Source organism: Chinchilla lanigera, unplaced genomic scaffold (assembly GCF_000276665.1).
Source record: "Chinchilla lanigera isolate Chin_1 unplaced genomic scaffold, ChiLan1.0 scaffold00012, whole genome shotgun sequence".
Classification (NCBI taxonomy): Eukaryota; Metazoa; Chordata; class Mammalia; order Rodentia; family Chinchillidae; genus Chinchilla; species Chinchilla lanigera.
In genome coordinates, this window is record NW_004955413.1 from 28,135,291 (window position 1) to 28,151,067 (window position 15,777).

Here is a 15,777-nt window from a genome sequence, read left to right on the forward strand (position 1 = left end):
CAACTGCTGAAATCTGCAAGGCTGCGCTGAGTACAGAAGCTGTGTCTGCCGAAGGGTTCCTCTGCCTGCCTCACAGCTTCACATGTTTCAGCCCATGGTTGTCTGGCTCCACCGCCTTCCGGCCGGTGGCCAGGCAGAGCAGCACTGCAGAGAGCGTGGAGCCGCACAGCCCTTCCATTCAAGGCAGCCTGGAAACAGTGACCACTAAAGGAAAGGGGCCCAGGACAAGGTGTCACCTCCATGACCCACTCCCTCAGTGAGGCGCCACCTCCTAAGGTTCCAACACTCCCAAGGATGCTGCCGAGTCTGAATTTAGAGACCCCATGACCCAGTTACTTCTGACACTGGGCACGGAGCCTTCAAATTATGAGCCTGTGGTGGACATTTCCTATCTCAGCCCTATCCACCACCCAGCAACTTGCCACTGACTAACTACCCCACAGAAATGCTCCCTAGTCCCTCAGGGCAGTCAGGAGGCTAAGCCTTTGCACAAGGAAGCATGGGGAACCACAGGGACTGTGGGCACACTGCAAACTGGAAAGAAATATGACAGTGTAGCCTTCTTTTACATAAACACAGGTGCTGATGCATAAAGAAGGGATACAGTTTACAAGGTTTGACTCAGAAATGCTGTACCAGAAACAGAAGGACAGACAGTCATGTGAACCGGAAGTAGGAGAGCCAAGACAGGGACATGCCCTGCTACCCACAGTACCCTCTCTGATGCCATGCTCCGCGGCTTTCTCCACACAGGCTCCTACGGCTGTTCTGTCCCTGCCGGGCCACCAAGGGGCGATGCCTGCATCCCCAGTGCCAGCACACGCCACGGCACATTAGGTATCCATAACTGATTTCCCCCGGTGAGACCAGATAGGCACAGCCTCTGGCGCCACACGTGCTCTTCCACACACTGCCTATCATCACAGCTTCACTCAGATTCACCTCAGACACCCTGTCCTCTTGCAGCTGGGAGCCTCAACGCAGAGGCTGCACATAAGATTTCATCGTAACAAGAGACTGCCGGGCGTGGTGGCACACACCTGTAATCCCAGCACTTGGGAGGCTGGGGCAGGAGGATCGTTGCAAGTTTGAGACCAGACTGGGCTACAAAGTGAGCTCAAGGCCAGCCTGAACTGCATAGCGAGACCCTGTCTCAACAAGACAACAAAACAAAACAAAACACATAACAGAGACTCCTCACGGTAGAGGTGCATTAAAGGAGCATGCTGCGCTTTGCCAGGCAGGCTGCTGACAACTCTCCCTGACACCCATACAGTCAACTGTAATCCAAGCCTGTGGGTGACAACACAGTCACCAGGCTTGTCATTTTGCAAGAAAGCAGAGGTGCAGTCATCTACGATCTTGCTACAGGAGCAGACAGGGCTACGTGCTGTGTCCCCAGGCTGAGTCCCTAGAGGGTACAGAGCTGCACCAGCAAGGCACCGGCCTGCTCCTGCCCCGTCATCCGATAACGAGGCTCATCCTGGGAACACCTAACCTGTGCACCACTGGGACAGCTCGACAAACGGGATCTTGTTTTTGCCCCCAGAATAACCATGCCCTTAACCTGTGGCCCAGAAGAACCAACCACATCTGCCCTCTGCTCCCTGGTGACGAAGGCTCAGGGTGAGCCAGCCGTTCTACACGGCCAACAGAAGGGAAGGCTCCGAGTCCCCGGCAGCTCCGGGAGTGAACAGCACCTGTTCTACCCAGCACAGAAGCTCCTGCACCTTTTCTTTTTCTTTCGTATTTCCTGCTCGTATCTGTGCTTTACAATGAACTCTTTAGTCTCAGAACCAAACCTAATGGTTATTCAGGCCTTCCAGTGCTTTACTCTGGATTAGGCTATCTTAACTGTTTCTGCTTTGCTTTCTGGGGCAGAGTCTCACTGAAAGGTCTAGGCTTCCTTCCTCTTGCCTCTGCCTCAGGATCACAGGCTTGCACCACTGCGCCTGTCCGTGCCTTCTCTGTTAGCTTCCAAGACCAGAACGAAAGAGGAGCCTGTGGGATTCCTCCGCTACAGCAGTGCAGGCGGCCAGGAGCTGGCTGAAGGAGCTCTGGAGATCGTGTGCACGGCCACAGGCGCCCGGCCCTCGGTCCCCAGGGACGCACATGCATTCAGCCCTGCTCCCCATGTGTGGCCCTGCACAGGTCTCCTCCCCACACTTCTCTCCCTTCTGCTGCACGGTGGGCTTGGAACCGTCCATGCCTGAGCAAAGCACACTGGGCTGGGGTGGCTGAGGCTTCCCCCACCCCAGTGAGCCCTCGGCCACCACTTGGCCCTGGCCGACCTCTCGCTGGCCATTTCTCCACCCTGTCCCCTGGGGGTCAGGGAGGCTCCAGGGACCTGTGACTCTGAAGCCCTTCGTAGTGCCAGGATCTCTAACTGAGCTGCATCTGTCCCTACCATCTACCACCTGGGTCCCTTGGAGCCTTCCTCTCTCCCTGCTGCTGGGTGCAGAGGACCGTGTGAAGCAGGACGCAATGGGGAGCAACCTGTCCCTTTACAAGATTCATGGCCAGATACAGAACACAATCACAGGCAGTGGCGAATCTAGAAAGGAACACAGCCCTGCTGGTCAGGGGTTCCTGAAGGAGTAGTGTCTGGGGAGCGGAGGGAACTCAGCAAGGCCGCTTTAGGAAGGCTGAGGTAGGAAGGCACAGCAGGTACCACATAAGCTGCACACAATGCCACCTCTCTGTGAAATCTCCCACTGCTGTTCCTCCCACCCTTGTCACCTGTCACATGCCAAGATGAATTAAAACAGCAGGGCCCAGGGAGCAAGAACTGTGCCTTTATCCTCATTCTGCACACCACAGACAGGGCACCCATAATGTCCACTCAGAGTCCAACAGTGCTAGGAGCTGGGATTCCCAATCCACAGAGAGGAGGTGACCAAGCAGGTGCTGTGAGGTCAGAGCCACAGCCATGGCATCACTCGTCTTTTATTTACTGAGTTCTTCCCCAGAGTCATGTGTGCCCTCCCTATAGAGAGTTAAGCCAAGCACATAATCAGGAACTCCACAGAGGGCAAATGAGCAACTGCCTACACTTCCTTCACATTACTAAAGGCCGCACAGGCACGAACCAGCAGGAGGGCCTCACGTCAGCCTGTAACACATGACTGAACTCATTCACGCATTCAATCAACAGTCATTAAGCATGCCGGGCATTGTGATGAGCCCCGGGTGCCCAAGTGAGACACGCGGGCAGGCTGCCACACGGAAAAGGCTGCCAGGTTTGCTGTCGCGCAGTGCACGGCCCTGTGCAGGTGGGCAGCTCCTCGGCACACAGGGCTGACGCTGAGCTGCGGCTCCACACTGCAGAAACCCCTCCCCACAAGGCCACACTGAGCACTTTCCCACCCACTGCCAGGGACAGCAGGTGCTCGGGATCACTGACCTGGTGCAGGAGAAGCAAGGTAATCACGGCCTCATTCAGCCTTGACGGTGCCCATGACACTGTGACCCAGGGTGGGTGTTTCCCTTCCTCAACCCAACACATGGTCAGAACCTGCAGTTCTGGGTCAGTGCTGCGAAGACACTCAGAACCAGTCGCAGGAGCACACAGGACTCTGCAGGGCCACCCAGGGGCCGGCAGTGGGGATGCTGCCTGTGCCTGCGGGTCTGGGGGGTGGGGGTTTCTGTGGAGGGGAGTCTTGGAATTCTGGCCCTGTCCTGAGGCAGTGCCAATGACATCTCGTCACTGTAGGTTCTTCATTCGGCATTGCTCCGGCCTTCCCACCAAGCCAGGAGAGTATACTTTGCTGCCACGTGGCTGGTGACACGTCTATTATCCTGTCCCCCTTGCTGTCTGAGTGAGATGTTTCTGGGGCAGATGTGCCTGTCTTGTCACCGCATTTGAGCTCGGGCCTGGGTCCCCCCAGGCAGGCTGCTGCCTGCCAGGTGGACAGAGAGTACCTGCGCTCTCCCAGGTCCATTCACTCTGCTCCCTCAGAAACAGCTCCTCAGGTCCAGGGGCTCAGTCTCCTTATTCCTGGCTCCATCCTCCAGGGGCCCAGCGCACAGAAGCTGCTCAGTAGCATGTGGCTGCTTTTCAGCAGAGGTCATGCTATTGTCGTCCAAGATGGTCTCCAACCCCTGGGCTCAAGTGATCCTCCTGCCTTAATGCCCTGTGCGCTAGGACTAAAGGGTAAGCCACCACACCAGCTAAGTACACACTTTCAATGGAATAAAGTATTCATCTCTAAGTCAATCAATGACCTTTTTACCCAGAACAGGAAAGAAAAGACCTTGACAGAAGTTTGAGCCTCTTGCCCATGTTTTTGAAGCTTGGGAATTTGCTCAATGATTGTGATTGCTTGTTTTTTTTTTTCTTCTTTTGTTTTTTTTGAGACAGGGTTTTGCTACATGTAGTCCAGGCTAGCTCTGAACTCACTACATAGCCCAGGCTGGCCTTGAACTTGTGGAGATCCTCCAGCCTCCCAAATGCTGGGATTACAGGCATGCGCCACCACACCACCCGGCCACTTGTTTCCTTTAAATTGCAATAGCAGATGGTGTTTGATTTCAGACAAAATCTCACATCTAATTAGTTTTGGCACTCTACTTCATGCCAGTCCCCAACAAACACCAGGACGTCTCCTCCCCTCGTCCATCTTGCTGCTTCAGGAAGGTGCCTATAGGGCACCAAAGGCTATACTGTCCCTTACTCTGGCAGCCTCTGCTGAGGCTGTCACCCAACTTCACCTATAAAGGGCCTGAAGGCCTGGCCACGATCACATAGCTAGCTGACTGCATGGCTGGGACCGGACTGCAGATCTTTCCAACTGCAGAGAAGCATTCTTTCCACAAAACCTACAGCTGCCAGAAAGTGCCAGTGGTTTTGCTGTGGAGACAAAATCTGTTCAAAAGTTGCCTTTCCTTTAAGAAGTTGGCAGGAAAAGAGGGAGGATCAGGAGGAACGACTTCCATTAGCCGGCAGTGGCTCTGCAGCCCACGGGCAGATGCTCTGGCCCTCTGGGTAGCTACCCACACTGTACAGAGGATGTCACATCACACCCGTCGGTGGTCCCACGCAAGACTCAAAAGCAGAGCTGTCTCTCAGGCTGAGCCCAGTACTTTTCATGTCACTCCCAGTCACACAGTGGCTAAACATAAAGAGAAACACCTGAGGATAGACAGACAGGAGGACCTCTAACCTCTGTAAGTAGCAAAGTACCCCACCACCCTGACTGGGAGCGAGGGCGCACCTGGGCTGGCTGACATGCAGCGCTACCTCTCCTCTGCTGCCTTTGAGATATGACTGCAAGTGTCTGGCGGGTTGGGGTCTGTTTGTTTCACCCCTCATCTCCACCAAAACACAAAGCCTGTCAGACACCCTCGGCCCGGACTCTGCAATCTCCAGAGGAGGCGAGCATTACCTCCCAGAAGCTGTCACTGCACACTTCCACTCCAACGGAATCGTCGTAAGTGACAGACATCTCTCCGAAGGGTGAGATGCCAGCAAGTGCTAAGGTTCAAGGGTCCACTCCAGACGCTCAGAATCTGCAGACAGACCTAGGAGAGAAAAAAACCAGACCGCTATGGTTTTTACATTCCCAAGGCAAAAAAGCAGGTCACTCCCACCTCAGAACTTCCCATGTCCATCTCTGCTTTCCACACAGAGCAGTCTAAAATGTTTCCTTCAAGTTGGAGGAAGCAATAAACTGCTCGGCTCTGGCACTGATGTGTGTTTCATTATTACCAAGGAGACCTTGCCATCTTCCCGAAAAGCGCGAAGCATTTGCGGAAGAACAGTTCACATTCTCAGGCCCACACACGACTATCCATCCCTTGAGGACAGCAGAGGCACATGCAGAGAACAAGCCAAGCGGGCAGAGTCTCTGAACCGAGGCTCGCCCTGGGGTGGGAAATAACCCGCCTTCCACCTCCGAGCCCTCCCTCCAGAGTGCCCGCCTCAGTCCACTTGTGGGCACCTCCATCTTGCCTGACACACCTCAGCCACCGGAGCCCCAGACTCCGACCTTCTGCATGAGGCTCAGCTAGAAAGAGAAATGCTCTACTCGCTTCTGAGTAACAGTCAGTGATCTGCAGTCCAGGCCAGGGCAAAAGGGTGATCACCTCCCCTCCAGGCCCCAGTCTGCACCTCGGATGAGACTACTGCCTCAACCTCCCTTCCCTGTAGCCTGCATTCCCCAGCCAGCAGGCCAAGGCCTCAGCTTAGGGGGTTACAAAGGCGAGGCTGTGACATTCCGTAAGGCCTTCCTGAGTCTCTGAGTATCCTGGCTACTTCTAATGTCGCTATTAGTCCCCGCAACTGCCTGTGACAACAGTCTAGAGGCCTAACCTACAGTTAGGCCACCAGGGCTGAATTCCTAGACCTGCTGCTCACTAGCTGAGCAACTGCAGGCAAGTGACCCACCGTCTCTGTGCCTCAACTACCTTTATAAAAGAGACAATAATGGAACCTGCGTTCTTCAATAATGGAACCGAACTTCTCACAGAAGAGCCAGACACATACAAAGGGCTTAGAACAATACTTGATCCATAGTAAATAATAATGAACTTATTAGTGTTGTCATTATCGTTATGAAGTAATTAGTATTACTATCATACTTTTGTTTTTACTTTACGGTTGAGAAAACATGTTTTGGGATACTAAATAATAGGCCCAAGGTCGCCAAGTAACGAAGGGTGGAAGTTAGCCTTTGACATGAGCTCTGCCTATTTGTTAAGATAATATTCTCTCCACTACACCAAGATGTTTTCCAAAAACAATCTCAGATTTAGGTAAGCCAGGTTCCTGTCACCTAAATCTAACTGCTGGCTGCCAGGAGTTACTCTGATGGATACGAGGCCTTTACAGTGAGCACCCCAGGAAGCAGCTCTCCACACCAATCAGGAACAGATGATTACGGGGCACCTCAAGGCCACACACTCCAAACCACGGAGGCTGCAGAGGTGGAAATAGGACGGTTAGGACCAATGCCCTAATAAGAGGCTCCACTCCACAATCAAACTGCCAGGGTCTCAGGAAGGCCACCTGGCCAGGCCCTGCTGCCACGTTTCACAGCATTCCCTTCTCCTACAGACTCCTACACTATCAGCCAGGGTCCTCCCTTGGTTACCCTTTCCACATCTACAGCAGGATCTCCTGCCCAGAGAAGCTATCTCTTCTGGCACCTGAGAGAACACCACAGCTTTTGGCACATGAGTCTCAAAATGACCCAATCCAGCCACTGCTGGGAAGCCAGTGAGATCCCACAGCAGCTGTAAGGAAGAGCAGGAGCAGCCTGGTCCTCGCAGTACTGCAGAGGATCTCAAAGTTTGGCTGGATACAGTGTGGCTCAAACACTAATGGAAGATCAGTTCTGTGCAAGATTGATGAAGAGCCTGCTCAGTGCCAGGCACCAAGGAGAGGCTCAGCATAATGGCGAACTTGTAGGGGCAAGAGTCTGGATCACTGTGTCAGAGGAATAACACCAAGACGTACTTGAGCTGCAAGGACATCAGAGAGGACACATGTTCCCAATGGCCAGGGAACAGGAAGACCCAGCAAAGAGAAGAGGCCCTCACACAGGGCAGAGGCCAGGGAGTGGGTGCTCCCAAACCACTACAGGACTCCTTCTAGAAGGAGAAAGCAAGGGCTAAGCCTCCCCCATTGATATCCTGTACAGCTGTGACCCGAATTATAGCCAGCGCCCAATCACCCATCCTCTTGGGCACTATCAGAGTTCAGCTGAACCTCAACCAGCCCCTCCTACAAAGTCTTCACCTCCCGATTTACATATTCCCCAAGAGTACATGACTGTCTTTAATCTCCGTAAAACAAATTAGGAAGACAATCTCCTTTTGCAAAACTGTACAAGGCATGCTGGACCCAGTGACCTTGGAAGCTCTGCACTGCCACTGTCCTGTGAGTTGTAATCACTCAGAACTAACTGCATTTCCTTCTGAGCCCCCTCAGCAGATTTTACTCAGGATCTCACTGAACTGTGCAGTCAGATGGCAAAGACATCCGAAATCCTGCAGATGACCCTGAGCCAAGGTGTGAAAAGCAGACACAGTGATGGGTAGAACTGAGGATGTGCCAGCGAGGTACTGAGGAAAAGAGGATGAAAATGAAAACCCTTGACCTTTTGAATCGCGGACTTGGAAGTCAGAGAACTCCCAGCTCTGCCACTGACCAACCAGGTGACTGGAAAGCCCGTTATTTCTCCAGGACCGCATTCCCAGCTCGGCCTCACCAGCTTCTAGTGCAGGGGAAACAGCACATCTGAAGGCCGCAGGACCTCTGGTTGCAGCCCTGCAGGGAGCACTGTTCCTGGCCAGCACCCTGGCCTCCACGTGTCCCCTCTATGCTCCCTTCCGCCCCACGTGACTATCACAAGGGTGCACTATATAAACCCGATGGCCATCACAGCACTGGGGGACCTGCAAGGTCCATCTGACACAGAGTAACGCCACCCCCTTGGGCCTTGAGTGTGGGCCCCAGCACCCAAGAGGAGCTCTCACATGGCAGCTCCTGAGCCCTGCACCCCCCGCTTCAATGTGTCTGCTGCAGCGGGTGCCCCTCACCCCAGCATCTGAGTCTTTCCGGCCCCTCCCGCAGGTTCTGGCCCTCTGCTGACAGCTCAGGAGGGGCAGAACCAGCCTCACACCGATGTGCAGGACCTACAGCAGCTCTCGAGAAAGAGCCAGCCTCTCCATCAAATGGGGAAGGGTTTATTTTCCTCACTGGGCTGTGTGAGGATTAGCAGGGGCAAATGAAAGTTGTTTGATATACCCGTGCCACTCCCAAAGTGGTGGCCATTTCTCTTAAAACCAACACCCAGCTGGCCATGGTGGTACATCTCTGTAATCCCTCCTACTTGGGAAGCTGAGGCAGGCAGAGCCTAAGTTTGAGGCCAGCTTGCGTAACTCAGACCCCATCCCGAGGGGTGGGGATGCCATCCACTGAGCTACTTAAAGGTAGTGAGAAATGTTGGTGACCAGAGCAGGATCTGGTTTTCCCCTTCCTGGTGCTACTGGGACAGGCGCTCTTTCTGAGGATGGCCCCCCCTCAACAGCACCCTGCCACTAGCACTCTCTGACTCAGAGATGCGGGAGCCGGTCATCACTTCCTGCTGACAGAGACTTCCGCAGGCACCACACCAACTTCTACGTGTTTCTACGTGCATGCACTTCATTTAACCCTAACGAAAACCCTGTTGAGGTGCCAGTTATCATCCTGCGCCTTGTTAGAGTGGGGAAACTGAGGCACTGAGAGAACAAGGAACTTCCCCCAAGTAGAGGGGTTGAGGTGTAAATAAAGGCCAGTGGCAGCAGCCATGCTCTTAAGCACTGACCACAACCACCTCGGCACGAAGCCGAGATCTTCTAGAACACAGAAGGTGGAAAGCTAATCGCAGGCTGTAGTGTGCTGTGCCCTTAGGAGCCACCGCTCAAGTGCGTCTTTGTGGACGGTCTATTGGTCTTAGCCTTTCAGAAGGGCTGAGCAGTAACTCAGGGTCCGATGGGCGTTTACCTCAGCGATACCTCGTGTCCGTCACAGATGCTGATCTGTGCCTTCCTCACCTTCCTACTCCTTCTCAGTGCCACTTGCCACACAGATGCTCTCCATGTTAATACGGCCTGTCGGTCAGTGTTTATTAGTCAGTGCTTGCGAGCGTCCTATGTAGGAACCCTTTCCTTTTGCTTAGATACTTCCTGTGCTCTTTAAATGGGGTCGTGGAGAGTTGCGCCTTTATACACGGAAACGGTATCTGCACGCGCGCTGGCACACCAGTCGAGTCTCTTCTGTTCCACACAGACCCCTTGCTGAAAACAGCTTCCTCCTCTCTCCCCCAGTGCTACCTCTTCCCTCAGCGAGGCTCCCTCTGTCGTGACAGTGCCTCACTGTCTCCGTTACTGCACCTTTAGAGAATCCTGGAGTCCAGACCAAGTCCTCTCCTTTGTTCTTCCAGGCAGTGTAACTACCCTTGGCCTTGGGCATCTCCACATAAATCGTAAGACCTGTTGGTTCAGTTCCACCAACCAACCAAACCTACTCAGGGCTTCGCTGACCACTCAGGTCACTCAGAACCGACATCTCCACAGCAGCTCCCGTCCTCATCCTCTTCCTCCCCTGTCCTCTTCTGTGGCACTGGTAATGGAACCCAGGCCTTGGGCATGCCCGCTAAGGCTGCACAACTGAGCTACATCCCCATCCCTTTTCATCTTTTATTTTGAGACAAGATCTAAATTACACAAGTTGGGCTTGAATTTGTGATCTTCTTGCCTCAGCCTCTTGAGTAGCTGGCAGTACAGGGACAAGCCATTGCCCAGTTCTGTTTTTAACTTGTAGAAATGAAAGCTTAGTTCATTAATTTTCAGCTTTACTGCTTTTCAAATAATATGCATGTAAAACTACAGATATACCCTAAGAAGAGTTTGAGCTATATCCAAATCTTATTTACTCCTAATAGTTCCACAAGGTATTTTTATTTCCTTTCCACAGGTGAAAAACTCAAGGTCAAACTACTTATACAAGGTCATAATCTAGTAATAAATGATGAGACCAAGTTTGAAAACCAGGTTCTGTTTAGTTCTAAAGTCCAAGTTCTTCCTATTATAGTATATTATATATAATTAGCAATTTACAGGTATTATGAATAAAATGCTATGAAACTATCAAGAGAGTGGGAGTTTTTTCTCCCTAAAGTACATACACAGAGCTGCAAAGGAGCCCCAAGGCAGATGGGATCTGATCAAGGGCACAGCAGAAAGGCTTCCTGTCCGTAAAGGTAGTCAAGAGGGTCAAGGAACACTAAGGATCTCTGGTGCCCCCAGAGCTGCACACAGCGGAGCCCAACACAGGTCTGAGTGGAAGCATGGGCACTTCCGGCCTGCCACCCTCTCCTTCCAACAGCTCCAGGAGGGGCACAGCGAGCTGCTCTTCAGGGAGTCACTGCAGTCCCTCAGGCCAGCCCCCCTAGGAGTCCGCAGTATTTAGCTACACGAGGGGCACAGGCAGCATGTACCTGTCGTCCTCATCCAAGTTTTACAAGAGCAAACCTACAACTTGAGAGCAAGAAAATCCTGTTGGAAATCCTCACCCCTTATCTCTCCCACCCTCTGGAGAAACACTCAGGGTCCAGCCAGCCAGCACGGGGCAGGCCCTCTGAAGACACTAGCTGGCTATGCGTTCTGTCCCAAGAGCCACTCCTTGGGAATCCCGCAGCAACTGAGGCAGGGCAGATGGGCCCAGTCTCTGGTTCTAGTCACTTCTGTCACTGACAAATGTAAACACTGTGACTCAGACCACTCTTTAATCACTGTGCAGTCTCAGAGGTTAACAGAGGGGGCCAAGGGTGCTCCTGCCCCCAGCTGGCAGCTGGCATTACCTCCTCCTTCCTCCCCTTCAGGCCTGATAGCAGGAAAGTTTACCTGCTATCAGGTAAATGAAAGACACACATTACGTAAGTACCTCGACCTCCTCCTTACCCCCTTGAATTCACCTCAAAAAAGAAAATCAGAGATCATTCTTTGGGCCAAAAGGCTGATTTGTAAAGCAAAAACATTCTAAGTGAAGTGGAGAGAAGGAAGCCCCACTCTAACTCCCTAACCACAGAGGGCAGCAGAGGGGTCCTCCTACTGCTCCCCACTCCTGGCTGCTGGTTCTGGGCTGTTCCAGTCTCAGTGTGCAGGCCCCACTAAAGGCTTGTTTCTTTCTCGTTACAGCCGTGGAAAGCTTCAGTAACTGGGAAATGCCTGCGACTTCCTCTGTGTGTCACAGGGTGGGGAAGCATCAGTCCTTAAGTAAGGAGTACATTTATCCACTGTCTTACCAACATCCACCACATACAAGTTAATAAAAACTACATTATATAAACTGCTTTGTTTTGTGAATGGCCTTGTGTTGAAGGCAGTGAGGGCCCCGTGAGACCCCACACCATCACACGCTTAGGGTTTCCAGAGAGCCAGAATTCGCGTGTACCCTCCCTAGGCCCCACTGCTTCTCCCCCCATTGTCACCACCACTGGGGCCTCTCCCCGGCATGAGTGCTGTCATCTGTCTCCTAGTGGGTTATCCCGTGTCGTCTCATCTCACTTTAGTCCTCTCTCCACACTGTGACACTCAAAAACCAGCCAAGTGGCTCCTCGGCAGGATAAAGGCTCAGGTGCTCACAGCTGCACTCCACCTCCTTCCATCGAGGCACCTGGTCCTCCCTCAGGCCTTCCCCCCACATCTCAGGTCTAGCCCGTCCATGCTCTGCCAGCCACAGACAACTCACTCCTCTTCTGCTTGAACTGGCCTCTGTCCATCCCACCATGCCACACGCACCACTCCGTACCCCAGCAAAGCCGCCTCTGGCCCCCACAGCCCCGGAGCTCCCAGCCCCTCCCGGCCGTGCATTCTCTCCCAAGCACGGTGGCCACTAACAAGCTACAGAATGTACTTATCCTGCCCGCTGTCTGTCTCAGCCCCTCCTCTATGGTGTAAGCTCTAGGAGAGCAAGGTTTGTGCCTGTTTTGTCCAGCTACGGCCCAATATCCAGAGTCCCATAGTAGGAATCATCCTGCTAAAACTCACCAGAGGAATTCAATATAAGCAAAGTTGAACTGGGCTGGGGATTCAGCCCAGTGGCACAGCACCTGCCTGGCAAGTGCAAGATCATGAGTTTGATTCCTGGTACCGGAAAAAAAAAAAAAAAAAAAAAAAAAAAAGAAAAGTTGAACTGAAGAGTCTTGGTGATTTACATAGAAAGAAGACCCACAGAGTGAAACACTTATGTGAAGATGTTTAACTCTAGTGGTCAGAGTTCTTCTATAAATACTACATGTTAAACCAAACCACAGCGGGGGACTTGCAGTGCAAGTCCCATTCTGCACTGCTGCCTCACCTCCCAGCTGAGCCCCAGGCCCTTGGTCCCCTCTGCCGCCAGCTTCAGCCTGGGCTGCTCCTGGATGTCCAGCCAGTCCTTTGCTAGAAAGGATAGGGTCACGGCCTCTTTCTAGCCCCCAAGCCTCTCTCATGTGCTAGGTGCTGAGGCCTGAGCTAACGTACCGCTCTGCACCATCAGCAAAGCAGAACACCGGTTTCAACAGTTCAAATATCTGGCACAACCCATTCTGTTTCCAATGATTTCATCTGGAAAAGCGAATAGTCTCAAAGGAAGAGATAGAGATAAGCAAATAAAGTGACTTATCTCTCTGGAACATTGTGTAGCTCAGGTAATTCAATAATGGAAACAATGTGTACATCACTAGATGCTGGTTTCAAGGCTGCCCAGCAAACCATGCACACTCTGAGGCTCACGGCTGGGCCAGTCCTGGGCCCGCCAGTTCTGGCAGTGAGGCCGGAACATAGTTTGTTTGTCTGTTTATTTATTTATTTAGTGTTTTTGAGACAGTGTCTCACTACGCAGTTCAGGTGGGCCTTGAGCTCACTTTGTAGCCCAGGCTGGCCTTGAACTTGGAACAATCCTCTTGCCTCAGCTTCCAGAGTGCTGGGATTACAGGCGTGTGCCACCGCGCCCAGCTTGGAACATAGTTTTAATCTCTACTTCCAGAGGTTTAAAAAAAAAAACAGCATCTCCAGAGAGACAGAGCTTGTGGTTGCCTTGGAAACCATCACCTAAAATCCAGGTGGGCTAGTGAGGATTTCCAACCACCTCTTGGCACTGATCTTCCACTGTAAACTGCAGAGCAAGCTGGGGAGAGGCAGGGGATTTCAGGAGCTCCACTAGGTCCCAGAACCATTTCCCTGGAAATAAATAAGGCACAGAACCCTAAATATCATAGTTGGGAAGATGTGAGAAAGAGGGGGCTGCATCTTGTTCTGTTTTACTCGACACAGCAGAGTAGCAGAGTAGCCTTTTCCTTCCCATAAGAAAAAAAAATGTCACCCTAGAGGACATTAAGGAAAACTGAAATTTTTGTAACCAACTAACCCTTGCCATCACACACATCATCTGTTCCAAAGCATGCGATTCCCATTCAGGGAGCTTTGCTCTTTCGACGTATGCATACTGCCAGGCCTGGGACATTGAAAGTCTAAACGCCTGTGCCTGGGCTAGCACACAGCGATGAAAGGCAGAGGACGACCCCACGGCCAGGCCCCGTTTGACCAGCCTCCATGCTCACTGCTCAGCACTTTCTTCTCCTGCCCTCTGTGTCCTGATGTGACTGTAGTTACAGCCAAAAAGTTACCCGATGGCCTGCTTTCATCCATTGTGTAATAAACATTTCTCCCTGCGGTCTGTGTCGGCTGCGGTCATTCTGAATGGCTGCAAAACATCACACCGCAGTGCCACTCTTTACTGCACCAAGCCTTCACAGTCCACGGCCAAGGGTTTCCAGCCACTCTCAGGCAAAGCCAAGGCTGGGGAAAGTCACAGTTTGCACAGCTTCCTTCTCTGGCCCATCGTCTCATCAGGCTCTCAGCTCAAGTATTCCAAAGACCGTCAGCAAACCTCTCAGAGACAGCTCAGAGGACAAGCTTTTAATCTGACACCTGCAACTGCATTTATAGGGCACATTACACTCCCATGAGAAAGGTTAAACCCTGAGAGAGGTAGGAGAAAGATGGCCCAAAGACACACCTTTGCAAAAATGGTGCTGTCTTAGTCCTTAAAGTACTTCACTGTCTGTCTATGGTCTTTAGTAACTCACCGTCTGCTTTACACATGAATCTGAGAAGACTTCAGGAGGCAAAGTATTACCTGCAACACAACCAGTGAATAAGAAATGCACAGGGAAGCAAAAAGAGGAGAATGAACACATGGAAGTAAGATTTTGGTTGTAGTGGAGACAAAGACCTTCCTATACCTCTTTATTTCACTCTTGGTAAAGTATAGCAATCAGGTTGGTTTTATTTTTAAGAAACTTCAAGAAAAACAAACCAAACACATAAAGTTCTAAATGTGAAACTTCTTTAGTATATAAGGTGTCAGAGTAAACTACGTGGAATATCCACGGGGGCCCACTATCTTTTTTTCTTTTTTTCTGGTACCGGGAATTGAACTCATGATGTTGCGCTTGCCAGGCAGGCGCTATGCCGCTGAGCTAAATCCCCAGCCCCCACTGCCTTTAACTCAGTGGGATCTGCTAATGTCTGAACACAATTAAGCATACCCCCAGAGACAAGAAGGTAATGGCAGCAGCTGCAGCTAATCCACCTGGGGAAAGGAATCCCTGGGTTTACCCTGCCTGGAATGCCAATTTTATTTTTTTTGTCGTTGTTGCTGGGTTTTTTTTTGGTTTTTCTCCGGTACCGGGAACCGAACTCACGACCTCGCGCTTGCCAGGCAGGCGCTTTTGCCGCTGAGCTAAATCCCCAGCCCTTATTTTTGTTTTTTGAGACTGTGTAGTCCCGAATGGCCTTGAACTCACTATGTAGCCTAGGCTGGCCTTGAACTCATGATGATCCTCCTGCCTCAGCCTCCCAAGTGCTAGGATTGCTGGCATGCACCATGCCCAAAACACCAATTAAAGAAAAAACACATACAGCCATCTATATGCCTTCAAACAAACAAAATCAAGAAAGTTACACTGAACATGACTTACTTTCTGAAGATTTAAGTCTTTTTCAAAAAATTCCTTTTTAAAAAAATTTTAAAGATAAAAGAACGAAAACATCCTAACAAACACACATACACTTAGAACATAACACATTCTTATGAAAGGTTCTCAGGGTCAAAATGTGGAAGACTCATTCCATATCTGCCATCAAACAGCCGGGGGGTGCTGGGCACTGTGCCCCTTATCTTTTCAGCATCTCATTACATTCATTTGAAAAGAACAGAATGGGATTTTTGAAACTCCACGTTGC

The 15,777-nt window shown here is 51.6% G+C and overlaps 1 protein-coding gene across 2 annotated transcripts in view; it reads right to left on the reverse strand.

Annotated features, from left to right (window-relative positions):
• Pacsin2 (protein kinase C and casein kinase substrate in neurons 2) overlaps positions 1–15,777 on the reverse strand; it is an 89,490-nt gene that overhangs the window by 15,522 nt on the left and 58,191 nt on the right. For both annotated transcript variants that reach the window (XM_013511482.1, XM_013511483.1), the window contains one exon: positions 5,385–5,520. In XM_013511482.1, the coding sequence (XP_013366936.1) occupies positions 5,385–5,444 (60 nt within the window). In that variant the 5' untranslated portion in view covers positions 5,445–5,520. Of the gene's footprint in view, positions 1–5,384; positions 5,521–15,777 lie in introns of those variants that run through there.